This window comes from Rattus rattus, chromosome X (genome assembly GCF_011064425.1).
Source record: "Rattus rattus isolate New Zealand chromosome X, Rrattus_CSIRO_v1, whole genome shotgun sequence".
NCBI lineage: Eukaryota > Metazoa > Chordata > Mammalia > Rodentia > Muridae > Rattus > Rattus rattus.
In genome coordinates, this window is record NC_046172.1 from 66,515,598 (window position 1) to 66,533,401 (window position 17,804).

The window sequence follows — 17,804 nt, forward strand, 5'->3', positions numbered from 1 at the left end:
GGCCTTGTGCTTGCTAGGCAAGCGCTCTACCACTGAGCTAAATCACCAACCCCTAATAACAACAATTAAATAATTAATTAAAAGTAGCCTCCTTTTCTTTAATTGTCACATACATACATACACGTACATATATAGATAGATAGATATAGATATACACACACACACACATAGATGGTCCTCTTCAGTCCATATATATAATTTTCACTGTAGGTATAAGGTTTAGAGTTGACCATTTGGGTACTAACTGGTGTGCTCTCTTTCCTGGGGAAGACTGTTTCTCCCACTCAGAGCACTTGATTTCTGTGCTTGGTTTCACTGAGGCCTCCTGCGAGTTTTCTCCCCTTCCAGCTTTCACCATTTTCCCTGAGGCTTTCAATCACCTTTGTTCTTCCAGTATATTAGTATTTTGACTTGATATGCTGTGGAATGTTTCTTTTCTAGTCTTGTCAATTTGTGTTCTGTTTTTTATTGATATTTATTATTTCATTTCACAAATGTGTTATCCCCATTCCCTGTTTCCCTCTGCAACCTCCTTATCCCATCCTCTCCTGTTTTATGAGGGTGCTCCCCCACCTGTCCCCACCCCTTCCCACCTCCCACCTGGCATTTCCACTACACTGGGGCATGGGGCGCCAGCAGGACCAGGGCCTCTCTCCCCACTGAGATGTGCCAAGGATATGCCGTCCCTCTGTTACATGTATGTGGCTGGGAGCCATGGGGTCCCTTCCATGTGTGCTCTCTTGGGATGGTGGTTTTATCTCCCTGAGCTCTGGGGTCTGGTTGGTTAGTATTGTTGTTCTATGGTGCTGCAAACACTTCAGCCCTTCAGTCCTTTCTCTAACTCATACATTGGGGTCCCCTGCTCTCAGTTCACTGTTGACTGCTGGCATTTGCCTTCTGTATTGGTCAGGCTTCAGGCAGAGCTTCCTCAGGAGACAGCTGGCACAGGTTCTCAACCAGCATGCATTTCTTGGCATCCACAATAGTGTCTACTAGGTTTGAGACGACAGACCTCTGCTCCACTTGTCCTCAGATTTTAGACTAGAGCTATTCTGGCTAAATATTGAGATGAGTGGGTGGTTCCATCCCCCAACCCAGGCCATGCGGCTCAACCTCTGGATATGGTTTACAGGTTCTCCTCTCGCCTTGGGTATTTCAGCTAACTTCATCCCTGTTGGGTTCTGGGAGCCTCTTGCTTTCCTGGCATCTGGGACTTTCTCTTGCATTTGTATACTTTACTTGTTCTCTTTAGTTTGGAAAGTCTGGCTTTTCTTGATCTTCAGAAAGCTGTCTGCCATTGACCTGGGAATCAACTCATCCTCATCTATCCTATATAACTGGAAAGCTTCGCTCTTTTCATTATTATTTTTCATATTTTCTATGTCTATCCTTGGTTCTTTTTTTCATATTTCTTGCTGTTTTTCACCTAAGACATTCCACTCTTAACTTGAGTTCTGAGATTTCTTCCGTTTGATTAACCTCCACTGTAAGATCCTTCCTTTGTCCTGATTGCTCTGGTTTGTTTTTGAGACAGTTTTCCTGTAGTCCCTAATCGTCTTGAACCTCACACTTGACAGTGAGCCATCCCTGGGAGCCCAGGGTCTGCTGTTGAAACATTATTGTTCTATGGTGTTGCAAGCAATCTTCAAAACAGACAGCCTGGAACACAGATATCTACCTGTCTCCAGCCTCCCAAATGCTGGGATTAAAGTATGTTTCCCACCACCCCCAGCTTTTTTTTTTTTTTTTATTTGATTCTCTGTAAATTTCACATCACACCTCCAAAGCCATTCATGTTCCAGTCCCTTCATGTTTAACATCCACCCTTGCATCCTCCCCCCTAAAACAAAATAAAAAACAAACAAAACTTTGTCATGAAAGCTGTAATGTGTCACATACTATATACCCCTTTGCCCACACTTCTTTACTTGCAAAGGTTCACTGCAATGACTCATTGGTATGGTACAACACCTCAGGCTTTTGCTACACTATCAATACTGGCTCCTCACAGGAAGTCCTCTCAGATATCCTGTTGTTGACCTGTGCCATGGAGATCCTGCAGCTTTGGATCTGTTGGACAACCCCAGCACCTTCATGCTCCAGCAGTTCATAAATAACAGGGATGTTGGAGTAGGCCAACACACAGGGCCTGGGTAGAAGCTGTTCTGGTTAGCTCACCAGCTCCTGCATCTCCATGCCACCAGAACCAGCTCTCTTGCTTTGCCCAGGGGAGGGACAGGTCCAGCTTCCCCAGAACCCTTGGGGCTGGTTGTCCTGTGTCCACCTCACTAGAGCCAGTTCTACTGTGCTGCCCAGTACAGTGTAGGGCCTGCTCTTCCGAGTGGTGCACCTAGTAAGGAGTGGATTTTTTAATTCGTTCTTTTCAGCTCTAGTTAGTCCTCTTTGATGTTTTTATTGAAACCTGGATTTAGACAAAAAGTAGAAATATTGAGGAGGAATCAGGCTGAAAAGAATATGAAGTTGAGAAACTACAGGTAGAGTCCAACTACACAATTCAGGGATGTTCTTAAATGTGGAATGAATCATGCTGAAGATACGGTATCAGAACATGAACATAAAGTAGAGGAAATGAACCATTCAATCAAAAAATATGACAGTTTTTTAAAAGCACAAAAAGGAACTGAGGGATATCCATGAAAGACCAAATCTTCAAATTATATGTAGAATGAGGAGAATCCATGTCAAGAATAGGCAGTATAGTCCAACAAGATCATATAGAGGAAAATCGTTCCCCAAATTAAGCATAGGAAATAGATATACCCATATAGATACAAGAAGCACACAAGACAATGTACACACAGAATTAGAAAAAGAAACTCACTCCCAGCATATAAACACTAATTATATCAAACAAACAGGCGGCATTGAAAGGGAAGAGAAAAATCACAATTCACATATTGAGGAACACTCAGAATGTAATGTTGAGCAAATTTGTGCTAAAAGAGATGAGGAGGTGTTGAATAAAAGTCCATCAAGATAAAAAAGCTCATCCCAGTTAATACTGCACCTTGGAAAATAAAAGGCCTAGGAATTATCTGTTGGAATCATGTAATTCAAGGAGGGAAGTCCAGGCTCCATTCTGAACAGACAATGGAACTTGGTAGCATCAGCCATGGTTCTGGCTTTAGAGTCCTTAGAATGATACAGGGAATAAAGGGGTTCTGGATTCTTCTTTTGTGGTTTAGGACAGCATCTGAAGCCAGATGTGTGGCAGGGGAGACCATGCATAGAGGCCTACAAAGGCTGTCCAATGAAGCTGTTAAAGTGAAGTGCCTTCAGCATTTGTGACCCCAAGGTATTGGACGTGCCATATCTGCCTGATGTCTCCTGAGGACAGCTACAATATGGAATGGAATCAGTTCAAGAAAGAGAAGTGTGTTCTAATCCACAAGGCAGGAAGGAATGGGAGAACTGAAGAGTCATCTAAGCCCTTCGCGAATGGACATAGATAACAGCTGGACTGGACAACAGCTGGAGTTTGTCCTGGTGGTTTGCTTTGGTTCAGTATTTTCCTCACTATGCTCCTTTTCACCCTTTTGGAATTGTAATGCATATTCTATGCCATTGTATGTTGGAAGTATATAATTTGCTTTTGGATTTTACAAAAGATTACAATTAAAGAGATTGCCTTGAGTCTCAGCAGAGACTTTAGACTTTTAAACAGTATTGAGACTATGAAAGACTATGTGAACTTTTGGAGGTGGAGTAAATGCATTTTGAATTGTGCTATGGCTGTAAGACTGTGGAGGCCAGGGAATGAAATATGGTGGTTTAAATTAAAATGGCCCCCATAGGCTTATATATTTGGAGGCTTGGTTTCCAGTTGGTGGACTGTTAAGAATGACTAGGAGCTGTGACATGTTGAAGGAGGTGTGGCATGACTTTGTGGTGTCAAAAGCCCACATCAGGCCCAGTCTCACTCTCTCTCTGCCTTGTACTCATGGATCAGGATGTAAACTCACAGCTACCGCTCTAGCATCATGCCTGCCAGTCTGCCATGATGTACACCATGGACTAACTCTCTGAAACTCTAAGCCAACTCTTAATTAAGTACTTGAAATGTCACCAATATTCTTGGGTGTTTGATTACTTGACCTTTAGGTAGTGGTTGTTCAGGGAGGCTTAGGTTTGGCTCAGCAAGAGGAAGAATGTCCCCAGAGGTAGGTTTTGATGTTTCAAAAGCTTGCACCATTTACAATGTGCTTTCTACTTTCTACTTGTGGATCCAGATGTGAATGTTCAGCTTGAAGCTTGGCACTCCAGCCACCACATCTGCCACCTAATGTCCCCACTATTATGCACAGTAACACTTTGCAACCCCAAAATAAACTTTCTTCTTTAAGTAGCCTTGGTCATGGCATTTCCACAGCAATGTAAAAGTAATTAATACAAGCCAGAAAGGCAAATGCAAATGCTTCATATTATCCTTTGGATTCCCCTAGCTCTGAACCTTTTTATAAAACTTTTTTTCCTTTCTCTTCGGACTGGCCCTGTGCTGGCCTTGAGAGCCCGATCGCCACATGCCTCAAGAAATTGGAGGAATGGGCTGGAGAGAGGTCAGTGGTTAGAGCACCACTGCTCTTCCAGAGGTTAGCAGCGTTCAATTCCCAAGAACCACATGGTAGCTCACAACCATCTGTAAAAAAGCAAGATCTGATGCCCTCTTCTGGTGTATCTGAAGACAGCTACAGTGTACTTATATATAATAAATAAATAAATCTTTTAAAAAAAGAAAAGAAAAATTGAGGAAATCAAGGACTTTCTACTCACAGCCCAGCGGAAGGATGCCAAATCTGTCAAGATCAAGAAGAACATGGATAATGTGAAGTTCAAGGTCCGCTGTAGCAGGTACCTTTACACCCTGGTTATCACAGACAAAGAGAAGGCAGAGAAGCTGAAGCAGTCCCTGCCCCCAGGTTTGGCAGTGAAGGAGCTGAAATGAACCAAACTTCTGCATGTGACTATTAAAAACCCTGAAAAGTAAAAAAAAAAAAAAAACCAAAAGAATATACAGGAACATAATTTTATATTTATTTACAAACACATATGTAATGTATACTGTAGTGTATGTGTATACATACTCACACACACATATATGCACATACAAGTGAAATTACACCTGTAGTAACAATTTTGGCATTTTGTTTCTTTAAAAAGACACAAAAATATTATAAGAATATATTTTCATTTTAGTCCCAGGTGTAGAATGTGCTTTGAATTGCCCACAGCAGTGGCTATGATTTGCCTCGTGCTTGAGCAGGGGTGTGATTCTGCCAGCAGCAGATAGTTTCTGCAATTGTGTGACATTTAGAATTCTGGAAACTTTTCAGAGGGTAGATAATTGCTAGGACCCCTGAGAGGCAAGGTCCTGGGTGGTTGGTTGTTGGTTGATGTGGAAACTTAGGGTTCTTTGGAAGTCAGTTGTGTTCAGGATGGTGCTGGTGGGACAAACATGTGAAGGTGTGTTTTCCTAAAATGGACACAGGTGGAAGGTTAAAGCAGACTCCTGGGGTAGACATGTGAAGAAACATTTTGATGCAGCAGACACAATAAAAGGACATTTTGCTAAAACAAGCACGTGAAAGGACGTGATGAAGGATTCTTCAATAACGACACACATATATCGGTCCACCTAATATTGTGTAGTCGAGCTCCATTTGTCAGGACTCCATAGAGAGAAATACACCAAAAAGAAAAAAAAAAAAAACAAAACAAAGAAAAAAAAAAAAAAAAAACCAAACTTCTGGTGGTGTGCTGTGGCTTCTTGCCACTTGTGCAGACTCAGGCTGATATCAGCAGAGATAGACACTAGTCCTGAGCCAAGACATGTGCTGAGGAAAGATCCGTGGAGGACACAAGATGTTTGGAGAGTATAAATAGGACTCGACAGACAGTGACCGAGGCTGAGCTAGCTTTGCTTATAGAGCTAGCTGTGCCATGCTTGCTGGTCTCTTGTCCTCACTTTGCTGAGAGAGGCACAGCTGACAAATTCTCTAAGCTGTTCTATTGTCCTTCCTGCTGACGCTGTCATGCTAAGGCTCATTTAGGCTTGCTATCTGCCTCTACCAAATCTGCTAGATCATGTGGGTATATCCACAAAGTGTTTGTAAGCAGATCGAGCTGCTGTTGAACTGAATCAGTCCTGTTGATTTCCCTGACAACATAGATCCCTTTCTAAACAGGTCCATTTCTCCCATGTCCTTTCTTTTCCATTACCTTTGGTGGGTGGTGGGCTAGAAAGAGGGTTAAAACATTTAAGAACCATCATTAAAACTAAGATTTAAAAAATTAAAATAATAGTTGGTTGCTGTTGGTCACTCTTTGTTAAGTAGTCATGCACAGAGAAGAAAGAAGAAATTAGATATCCTGACAGTGAAGATCAAACTTGCCCGCAAGAAACTTGACACCCCTATTAAGCAGGAAGTAGCATAATGATAACATTGCTCCCTTTCCTTTCTATCCTTTTTTTCCACTCCTATCTAGTGGTAGGGCATTGGAAGAGTGAGAAAAGGATGAAGAATGGTGGAAGAAAGAAAAACCCAGAAAGTAGTCAATGTAAATCAATGTAAATACATGTCATGCATGTCCTTTTGGGTCTGAGTTACCTCACTCAGGATGATATTTTCTAGTTCCATCTAGTGCCTGCAAAACTCATGGTGTTCTCATTCTTAATAGCTAATTAGTATCCCATTGTGTAAATGAATGACATTGGCTGTATCCATTCTTCCATTGTGAGACATCTGGGTTGTTTCCAGGTTCTGGCTATCACAAATAAGGCCACAATGAACTTAGTGGAGCCTGTGCCCCTGTGGCATGGTGGGGCATCTTCGGGGTATATTCCCAAGAGTGGTATAACTGGGTCTTCAGGTATATCTATTTCTAATTTTCTGAGGAATCTCAAGATTGATTTCCAGAGTGGTTGACCAGTTTGCAATCCCACCAGCAATAAAGGAGTGTTACCCTTTCTCCACGTTCTTGCCAGCATCTGTTGTCACCTGAGTTTTGATCTTGGTATAAGATGGACTCTCAGGGTCATTTTGCTTTGCATTTCTCTGGTGACTAGGTCATTCAAGACTCCTCTGTTGTGAATTCTCGGTTTAGTTCTATACCCCATTTTTTGATTGGGTTGTTTGGTTTTTTGGAGGTTAACTTCTTGAGTTCTTTATATATTTTGGATATTAGTCCTCTATTGGATGTGGGGTTAGTGAAGACTTTTTTCCCAATCTGTAGGTTGTCGATTTGTCCTAATGACTATGTTCTTTGCCTTACAGAAGCTTTTCAGTTTCATGAGTTCCATGTGATGGTTTGCATATGCTTGGTCACACATCCCACTTGACAATGGCCTGAACCTCTGAACCTGTAAGCCAGCCCCAATTAAATGTTGTCCTATATAAAACTTGCATTGATCATGGTGTCTGTTCACAGCAATAAGACCCTAACTAAGACAGTCCCATTTATCAATTTTTAATCTTAGAGCCTGAGCTAAGTGACAGGCCCAAATTGGGATCCAGCACAAGGGGAGGCTCCAAGGCCTGACACTATTACTGATGCTATGGTGTGCTTACAGACCATACGGTATGCCTCCAAGAGGCCCAACAAGCAGCTGACTGAGACAGATGCTAATACTTGTACCCAACCAATGTATTGAAGTTGGGGACCACTGTGGTTGAATTAGGAAAAGGCTTGAATTAGTTGAGGAGGAGGGCGACCCTATAGGAAGACCAGCAGTCTCAATTAACCAGGTCCCCAGGGATCTCTCAGACACTGAGCTACCAACCAGGCAGCATAGACCAGCTGATATGAAGCCTCCAACACATATACAGCAGAGGATTGCCTGGTCTGGCCTCAGTGAAAGAAGAAACACCTTGAGAGTCTTGAGACGCCAGGGAGGAGGGAGGTCTGGTAGGGTGGGGTGGGGACATCCTCTTGGAGGAGGAATGGAATGAGGAAGTGTCGGAGGGTGGACCCGGAAGAGGATAACGACTGGACTGTAAAAAATAAAATAAAATAAAAGATCCTATTGCTGGCAATATCAAACAATTCAGATACAGGACTTGTAGAAAGTGGAACTGAAGTGAGAAAAATTTATTCAATAATTGCTGACCCAGCCTTGAGCTATAATTGAACTCTGCCATCAGGTACTGCAGAGCCTTACAGGGACTTCTGCTAACCTGCATTGTTCTGTTTCTGTAACCACAATGCTTCTGCTCCCCAAACAGAAAACACCATGGTGACACAACTGGTGCTTATTAAAGTTCATAACCTTGTCATGCTTAAGCAGAGCCATCAGAACTAGTGCAATGGAATATAACAAACTTGAAGTGTTTTAGCCTCGTTTTCTCAGCTTGGGGCCCCTCTTTGGACTTGTAGTCAAAGAGGAGTGTCCCTAGCTGTCTCTATGTGGCTCAATAAAAAACTTCTAATTCATATTAAGTGTGTCCTGGTCCTCAGGACAGCCCAGCCACACCAGAAGCCTTCTCCCAGGATCTAATGCTCATAATAGTTGAAGGTGCTGTGTAAGCTGCCAAGGGATAAAAGCAATTACCCCTACCCAGCTGTAAAAGCTGAGAACCACAACAATGACCAGAAGGGCAAGCGATCCCTAATGGTGCAATTATTGCTTAATACCAACTTGTCACAAATTGTAATCACCTCAGTAGGGAGTCTTAATAGATGCAGGATGACTCACCCAATTGCGAATGACACCTTCTAGTAGCAGTCCAGTTAAAAAGTGTACAAAAGAAGGAGAATGCTTTCACTTTCACTTTCCTGACCTTCCCTCTTGCCAAGGACTTTATTTACTCCTTTGTTGCTGTTGATTCGTTCACTGATACGAGAATCAGTGTTTCCAGATTCCATCATGAACTAAGAATGGCTCGCTAGGAACCTTCCAGGTTTTCATCACTAGGCGAGTCAATTACTAGAGGAGAACATACCTCAACTATAAAAATATAAAGTAGACAACATTTGTTTTAAAAAGTGATGTTATGACACAAAGCCATCTACATAATGAACAGTGAATGAAAAATTAGTATCCATGAACAGTAAAAAGTCCTATCTCCACTTAGAAAAATTACAAGGTATTAATGGTAGTTTAATTGCCAAGACATGTTTTTAAAACTATAGCTTTTGGGAAAGAATTCAATGGAGTAGAACATGTTTTCAGCACTTACAGAATTTCCTTACAAGGAGTTCACTGCCCACATGCTGCCAATTTCTCTGTGAAGATATAGCTGGGAGTCTTTGCTCTCTTCTATACCTATTATCCTTAGGTTTGATCTTCTTGTTGTGTCCTGGATTTCCTGTATGTTTTGGGCCAGTAGCTTTTTCCGTTTTGCAATGTTGTGTCGACAGTTGTGTCAATGATTTCTATGGAATCTTCTGCTCCTGAGATTTTCTCTTCTACCTCTTGTATTCTGTTGGTGATCTTGTATCTATGGTCCTTGTCTCTTTCTTTTGGTTTTTCTATAATCCAGGGTTGTTTCCTGTGTTTCTTATTTCTTTATTGCTTCTATTTCCATTTTTTAATTCCTTCACCTTGTTTGATTGTGTTTTCCGGAATTCTTTCAGAGATTTTTGTGATTCCTCTCTATAGGCTTTCTACTTGTTTATTTATGTTTTCTCATGCTTTCTAAGGGGAGTCTTCCTCATGTTTTTGAAGTCCTCCAGCATCAAGATCAAATGTGATTTTAAATCTAGATCCGCTTTTTCTGGTGTGTTTGGATATTCAGTGTTTGCTTTGGTGAGAATTGCCCTGATGATGCCATGAAGTCTTGGTTTCTATTGCTTGGGTTCCTGTGCTTGCCCCTCACCATCAGGTTGTCTCTGGTGTTATTTTGTTCTGCTATTTCTGACAGTGGCTAGCCCGTCCTATAGGCCTGTGTGTCAGGAGTGCTGCAGACCTGTTTGCCTGTTTTCTTCAGCCAGTTATGGAGCAGAGGTTCTGCTTTCGGCGTGGTAGTCTTTCCTTTCATTGGTCTTCAGCTGTCCTGTGGCCTGTGTCCTGAGTCTACTCTGCAGGTCGCTTGAACAGAAAAGTTGGTCTTACCTGGTGGTTTCGCAGCCTGTTGCTCTGGGGGGCTGCTTGAGCTCTCGGTGAGGGCAGCAACCAGGAAGGCTCATGCCAGCTTTTCCGGGAGCCCCTGGGGTCCCGGGGATGGCATTAGGGTGTTTTCTGGAGTCAGAAATTTGGGGCAGAATGTAGTCTCTTCTGGCTTCCCAGGCGGTTGCCCTCTGAAGGTTTAGCTTTCCTCCCACAGGATTTGGGTGCAGAGAACTGTTGACCGAAACCCCTTCAGGTCCAGGCGGTGTCTGACCATGGGGATCTGTTGCCACGAAAGTGCCCCGGTCTTCCGTTCCCAGAGGCCGAGGCAGCTTCCTTTGGGCCAGGGATGGGGGTGGGTGGGCAGTGTTGGTGGTCTCCCATTTGGCCCTGCAGCCAGGGAGTGCCCACCTGTCCGGGCGGTGAGGCTCTTCCCTAAGGGGTTTGAGAGCAGGAGCTGCGGGCCGGGATCAGCGGAGGTTGGGAATCTTTGCCTCTGATTGTCCTGAGTCCACCAGGCAGGTTGCTTGGAGCAGAAAAGTTTGTCTTACCTGTGGTCCCACGGTTCAAGTTGCTCGTGGGGAGCTGCTTTTGAGCTCTCGGTGAGGGCGGCTGACTTTGCTTTCTTAAAGTAATAAAATTTCTAGTTGTGTTAAAACTACAGTTAAGTGTAGCTACCACTCATCATCAAATAAGCGTTTTCCTTTCAGAGACAATTAAAGTCGGCCACAACTGACAAAAGTTAAGGGAAGAACTGAGTGTATAGTGCCCAACTCCAGTTGACAGAGCTATAGCACAATCCCTACACTTAATTCTGGGGGAACAACATGGAAGAAGGTCCATAAAGATTGTAAGAGTGTGAGGACCAGGATACCTGTTATTATATAGAGACGATAGCACCTTTTATACATAATAGGAAAACTGTACCTATGAGCTTGAAACAATATGATCAACTAAACAAGACCTGCACAAGGATAACGCCCGTGACATGGACAAGGGAATCTCGCAAGGCCCCACCTCTATGGATGAAGAGCTAGACAATAATGACCCTGAGAGAGAGAGAGAGAGAGCTTGTCTTTCCTAAGGACCCCCAATTCTGTAAAGTTATCCAATCCCAAATTGTCTTTACCTAAACACATACATATGAACAACATTAAATGGACTCAGTAGATTGTATTTATGTATACATCGCTGAGGTTTGGTCTTTTGCTATGTATTGCAATGCTAAATCCTAGCTGCAAAGGCATTGGTTGCCCCCTAAGGTCAACAAGAATCCTCACATATAACAAATGATGCTATATATGGCCTTGCCCTTAATTTAAAAACTACTGGTTGAATTAAGATGCCCACAGCCTATAGCTGAACAGAAGAGGGGTAGGTGGGGTTTTGGTTACTGGGCTTAGGGACTGAAGAGGACTACAAGCGGGAGAGAAGAAGGTGGAGAGGGGAGATGACACTATGAGGTAGGTAACCATGAAAATATGGCCATGAGCTGGCTAATTGACAAAGAGGAGTAGATGTCATAACTCAGGTTATTGAAAGGGAAGTATACTAAATATCTTAGAGAGTAGATATCTGTCTAGCTTCAAGAGCCATAAAAGACTTACAAATAACATAAAGATATTGTGTCTTTGTCTGGGAAGTGAGAAGGTGGTATATAAATCCTAATTGGGATTAAATATTTACATATGTACTATATTGTAGTACATATATTTGTTTTATTGTATTATTATATGTATTACAGTGTGCGTGTGTTACTTTGAATATGTTTGGCCCAGGGAGTGACACTATTAAGAGATTGGCCTTGTTGAAGGAAGTGTGTCATTTTCTGGGTGGGCTTTAAGATCCTCCTCCTAACTGCCTGGAAGCAAGTCTTCCCTGCTGCTCTTCAGAACAAGATTTAGATTTCGGCCCTCCAGCTCCATGTCTGCTTAGATGGTGCCATGCTCCCACCATGATGATGATGGACTGAACCTCTGAACCTGTAATCCAGCCCCAATAAATTTGCCTTTTGCATAGGTATCTCTTCACAGCAATGAAACCCTTCGCAGGTGTGTGTGTGTGTGTGTGTGTGTGTGTGTGTGTGTGTGTGTTCTGTGTTGTGCTAAAGCAGAAGAAGTTAAGGAAAAGAGGCAGGGAAGGAACTGGTATAAATGCAATGATCATGTATGGAATTCTAAAAATAGATTAAATTAAAAGTTAAATAAAATTATTGATATGAACATTCCTTCCCACACAACACAAAAGAGAGGTCGCGGCCAAGGCAAAATAATTTTTCTCCATTTGGGCCTTTGGTTTGGATAGACTACACCTAAGATTTTGAAGAGAGGGAGAGACAGGGTGGAGGAGAGGGAGGAGAGAGTGGAGAGAGAAGAAAATCTGGATGATCTAGAATAACCTTTCCCTTAAAAAGAAAAGTGTGGGGTTGAGGATTTAGCTCAGTGGTAGAGCGCTTGCCTAGCAAGCACAAGGCCCTGGGTTCGGTCCTCAGCTCTGGGAAAAAAAGTAAAAAGAAAAGTGTGGTGATGTGTTCCTCTGGCTTCTTGCTAAGCAGTCAGAATTACATGCAGAGAGGTGGAATCACCCACACCAAGACATCATCACTCCTCCATCATAGAATCAGATTCTAGGCACTTCAAAAAGGTCACAAGTTTTACAGTATATTCACATACAAAAAACAAGGAAAGGCAAATGAATTAGCTTTTTCTAAAAACTTAATTTCCAAAGGCTCCTTCTTCACAGGACTGATAACACTTCACGAACTTTCAGCAATAACATTGGAGAGATTTGGTGCTGGGAAACACTTGTTTTCATCATGGTCAAAGTCTGATCTGGTAGATAGCCTTTATTCTTCTGTTGTCTACTTTTTCCTGGTGCCCCCCAGAACAAATACTTAAATGGATGTATTATCACTTCCTAGCTAACTATAAAGTCAAAACACTTGTGAATCCATGCCTGCTTTTTCTAAGAATGGCAGAAATGTCTAACTGTAGCTATTTTATACAGAATATTATTTGTATAGTTTTTACAGTTTAGGAAGGAATAAAGAGGTTTCTGTGGAAATTGGTAGGAGTGCCTGTTTCTGAGGGAACAATAAACCAGCACTGTTGATTGGTTATATACATATTGTGCTGCAGTTGGAGTGGGTTTTCCTAATCAATAAGTTTCTAATTATTTTTTTAAAAAAATTATATTATTAGTATTATTTTGTGGGTACTTGTGTGTACATATGGAGGCTGTTTTTCCTCTACAATGCAAGTCTCCAGAGCAAATTCAGGCTCATCAAAAGCTTGAATGAATGTGCATTTTGACATTTAGCATGGACTGGCAAATTACTTGAGACCAATTGGCCCATGATGAATGGGCAAAGTCATTAACCAGGCTCAAGAGACAGAGCAGAAAGCTCCCTGGTAGTCCTAGTATGAGTGTTTGCTACAATGACTAATCAGTGTGTGCAAAGACTAACAACTGCAGGGTCCTCCTTCAAGATGTTTACAGCCTGAGACTGCTCTGCTATGGAGACAAAGCTACTGGCTCTCCCTGTGAAAATATAATAAACAACTCCATGTTGTGGTGTAGCAGTCAGAAAACTTCACCTGCGTCAGCTTCACTCCCCAGCCTATTGTTTCTTCATCCCTAGGCAGGATTCCAGGACTCAAGCCAGAATTGATCAGATCCCTTTAAACTAGTTTCTATTTCTTCCATTGTTTTTGCCCTTTGCCTAGTGTGCCTCCTTTGTGCTGGCAAGGCCTCTGGCAAATTCTGCAAAGAATTAGATTTGCTTGGTGTTGCAGCCTGAATAGGACACATTTTCTTAGAGAGAGTGTTTCTGCTTGGAGGGAAGGGTATCCTGGGACATGGAATCTCAGGAACAAAGCTCTGAGGTGGGACAGTGTCCCAATGGAAAGGCAATCCTAAGTATGGGGCAGAGTGCACGCTCTGAGAGGAAACCTCCTCAACATAGGTGTGGCAGTTCCCAGGAAGGGTACCCCCAGTTGACCCTTAGCTCCTCTCCTCTTTGCTTCTTCTCTTCATTGCTTCTTTTATTTTGGTTCCTTCCAACGAGAGTCACTCCAGGCAGAAAGTTTCAAGAGAGATTTTTGGAGGGCCCAGGATGTGGAGGAATGAATGACAGTGGGGAATTGGACAAAAAGGGGCACTACTTATAGGATTTCTGAGGGGGGGTGAGCTTTCAGGGCGATAGTTCCAGAGTGAGAGATTGGTGGGACTTCAGTCCTGAGCTTGGGCAGCTCAGGGATTGGTAGGTTTTGTGGGACGCTCAGGGATTGGTGATTTTTAAACCCTCTTTTTCTGCATCAGCCCCCATGCAGTGTGGGAAGTCCTTTCCAGCTGCAGCAGGCTTTGCTGAGGCACCATCTCTGTGTGGCTGCTGGGGTGGTTGAAGGGGAGGTGCTGCCACTGTGGACAGACTCTGGGGCAGTTCCTGCAGTAGTGTTTCACTGAGGCTGTAGACTGAGGCAGGAAAAAGGTGCTGCCACTGTGGACAGCTTCTCATGCTGGCAATAAACTGAAGGAGGAAAGGCCATGTGCCACTGTGAACAGTTCCTGTAGCCCCTGTGATGGCTGAGGGGTGAAGAGCTATTGTGGTGCGGCCATTTTAAGCAGAGCCGCCATTTTGGACAGCTCCTGTGGGACATTTTACTGTAGTGGTGTCCCGAGGCTGAGGCTGGAAGAACTGGCTGGCCCCTGCTTTGACGGCTGTGGCATGCAGCCTTACCAAAACATATTTAGGAAAAGAAATGACAAAAGAGTAAATGTGCCACTGTATTTGTCTACACAGGAAAAAAAAATAGGGCAGGAATCGTTTTAGAACTCCAGCCCCAAGCAGTTGCCTCCATCTGAACTTCTAGCTGCTCAAATTTGCCTCCATGGCACTGTCTCCAAAACCTTAGTGAGCCTGCCTCTTTGGGAACAGGTTCTACAGGTAAATTCCTCTCCAGTACTTGTTGGCTCTCTTTGAAATGTGGGGAAATGCTTAATACTCACCATTAGGAAAAGACATACACATTGAAAAGTTGCTCTGAGAATTAGATAATGTGATAGCTAGACAACTGATGACATCCAATAAACACTAAAATACAAGACCAAAAGGGTGATTGGTAGTTTGAGAAGCTTCGCTAGGCACTTTAAGTCAACAGTTTTGGTGTCCAAATTAAAAATGATGCCTATTGGGGCTGGAGAGATGGCTCAGTGCTTAAGAGCACTGGTTACTCTTTCAGAGGACCTGGACTCGGTTACCACCCCTATATGGTAGCTCACAGCCGTCTGTAACTTCAGTTTCAGGGGATCTGACACTCTTTTCTGACCTCTGAGGAGTCCTACACACACATGGTGAATGAACATACACTCTGATACACACATACATGTAAAATAAAGTTTTCAAAAGCCCTGAGCATCAGCATTATGAAGTTTGAAAATTGGTGAAAAGTCCAGATACCTTGAGCAGGGCTTGATAAATCTGGGAAAGATTATAGACTACATTTTAATTTTTTGAAAAGATTTAAATTTTATATATTTTCTGCACACACCCCTTCCTCTACCTTCTAGTTCACCTGCACTTCTGGTCCCAATTGTCCATACCCTTTCTGTGTCTTCATTAGAAACAAAACAGGCTTCAAAGAATAATAAAATATTTTTAAGATTAAATCTCCCAGTCATTGGTCTGTTTTGTGTATTCTGGCTATGGAATTGGGGGTCTCCGAAGCTAATAATTCTGTTTAGAATATTAAACTATGGAAGGCCAGGTTTGGGGGGTTCATTCATGCCCTGAATACAATTAACATTAGAACGCACAGCAGATTTTGCTAACAGCCCATTACAAATGTAAGCCTTTTCGAGTGATGGCAAGCTTTATATTAAGTACTCTGTAAATTAATCCTCAGTGAGGTAGGAGTATGACCATCCTGCATTCTATGGGTAAGTTGAGACTTTAGCTAATTTTCCCAGGGCTACAGGACATGACCGAGTATTTCCATTCACATCTTTCATTCTGAAGTTCTCTGTACTCTTAGTCCGGCTTCTTTATGACCTCATTTGGTTTTTAGAATTTCTTCAAGTCCTAAGCTAGTCTGATTGTGAGGTATGATTTTTTTGAAGGTGTTTATTGTATGTGAGTTCACTGAGCTGTCTTCAGACACACCAGAACAGGCATCAGATCCCATTACAGATGGTTGTGAGCCACCATGTGCTTAAGGAATTGAACTCAGGACCTTGGAAGAGCAGTCAGTGCTGTTAACCGGGCTGAGGCATCTCTCCAGTCCGAGGTAAGGCATTGTTTGACCAATAGTCAATGAGATTTTTAAAAGGATAAATCTATGTGTAAGAATTAAAGAATATAGGTATCAATGTATTAAATCACTTTTGGACATTACAAATACACCCTTTAAGATAGACCAACTAAATTAAATAAGCATCCATTCAGTAGGTTAAATGTGTTTTGGAATCAGTTCCAGGGCAGGAATTTTCCAAAAGTCTGAAGTAAAACCTTTCCCATATTTTATTCTATAAAGTCTGGGCAAAATTTGGAGGTTCAGGGAATTGAATCCAGGGTATTGTGCAGGCAGGCACTATAGGCCTCAGTTACGGCTTGACTTGAAATGTGAAATAACTAGAGGTTTGAGCCACCTTTTTAGTATGCCAGCCAGGTTACTGGAATCAGAAAATGTAATGCCCTTTAAAGTTAGTAGTGGAGCTGCCACGCCTTTGAAGAATGTTATTTGCTCAGAGGATTTTTGTTTAAAATTGCTTAGAACACTTTTGAGCTCCAATAAGAGCAAATCCTATTCAGCTAGTTCACTTTTCCTTTCTGGTCAATCCTATGTTTCCAATGATGACCTTTATCTCAATGGATATTTTACCACTTAAGGTGTGGCCATTCTAAAACGAAATAAAACAAACCATTCCAAATAATTGACAGCAGTTTGGACTAAGCAAATGGCTGAGGGGAAGACTTGAAGATTATGTCTCATTTAACATTTTTAAAGTACCAAGATGAACAGTCTCTTGCACAGGGAAGCAGGCTTTTCCGGTGGTTGTGTAGACAGATGATGCTGGCAAACCCTGAAATCCATCTATAAGCCATAATTATTTCCATTTCAAACATATAAACGGAGCTCACATACTTGAGTGGATGGAGCACTGAAGGACATGGGATGAACAAGGATGTCTGAATTTCCAGTTCAGAAACATTGCTGAACTTCTCACTGGATGGCCATGACTGTGGCACATCTAGAGTAGGTGAGTGGGTGACTATATTGCCTGGTAAAAGTTTTTAGTGGGCATGATGCAAATGGTGCCACTATTTAAAAAACTGGACCATATTTATGCAGACACACCTTTCTGCGACCCACCTGTATCAGAACTAAATAGCCTCATTAAAAAAAAAATGTAGGGACGATGAGTTTGAAGTGATGCAGGTCTGTAATTAAAGCTACTTACTTAGAGGCTGAGGCTGTAAGAATTATAAATCCAAGGCCAGACTAGGGAACAGCCTCAACATTAAGAAGTCTGAGGAGTCAAGCTCAGCACTAGAGCGTTTGCCTAGCATAAATTGAGGCCCTGGGCTCAACACCCAACTTCTAAAAAGTTGAAGACACAAAGGGTAGACTTCACCAAGACTGTACTGAGGAACCGAGTCTGAATATCAATAGAGACCTCTGCAGGGACCACAGGAATTTAAACACTGCCAGCTTAAGGTGTGTAAAGTTCTACCACCTATCAC

General features: G+C 42.5%; 1 protein-coding gene across 1 annotated transcript; it reads left to right on the forward strand.

Annotated features, from left to right (window-relative positions):
* Positions 1 to 3,459: 3,459 nt before the first annotated feature.
* Positions 3,460 to 4,963, forward strand: LOC116887970 (60S ribosomal protein L38-like). The gene is made up of 2 exons (XM_032889409.1): positions 3,460 to 3,525; positions 4,754 to 4,963. The coding sequence occupies exons 1-2, from the start codon at positions 3,460 to 3,462 to the stop codon at positions 4,961 to 4,963; spliced, it is 276 nt and encodes a 91-aa protein (XP_032745300.1).
* Positions 4,964 to 17,804: the final 12,841 nt, after the last annotated feature.

Coding starts and splice junctions, on each gene's coding strand:
- LOC116887970 (XM_032889409.1), top strand. CDS start 3,460: ATGGACATAGATAACAGCTGGACTGGACAACAGCTGGAGTTTGTCCTG. Junction 3,526..4,753: donor TGGTGGTTTGCTTTGGTTCA/GTATTTTCCTCA, acceptor TTTTAAAAAAAG/AAAAGAAAAATTGAGGAAAT.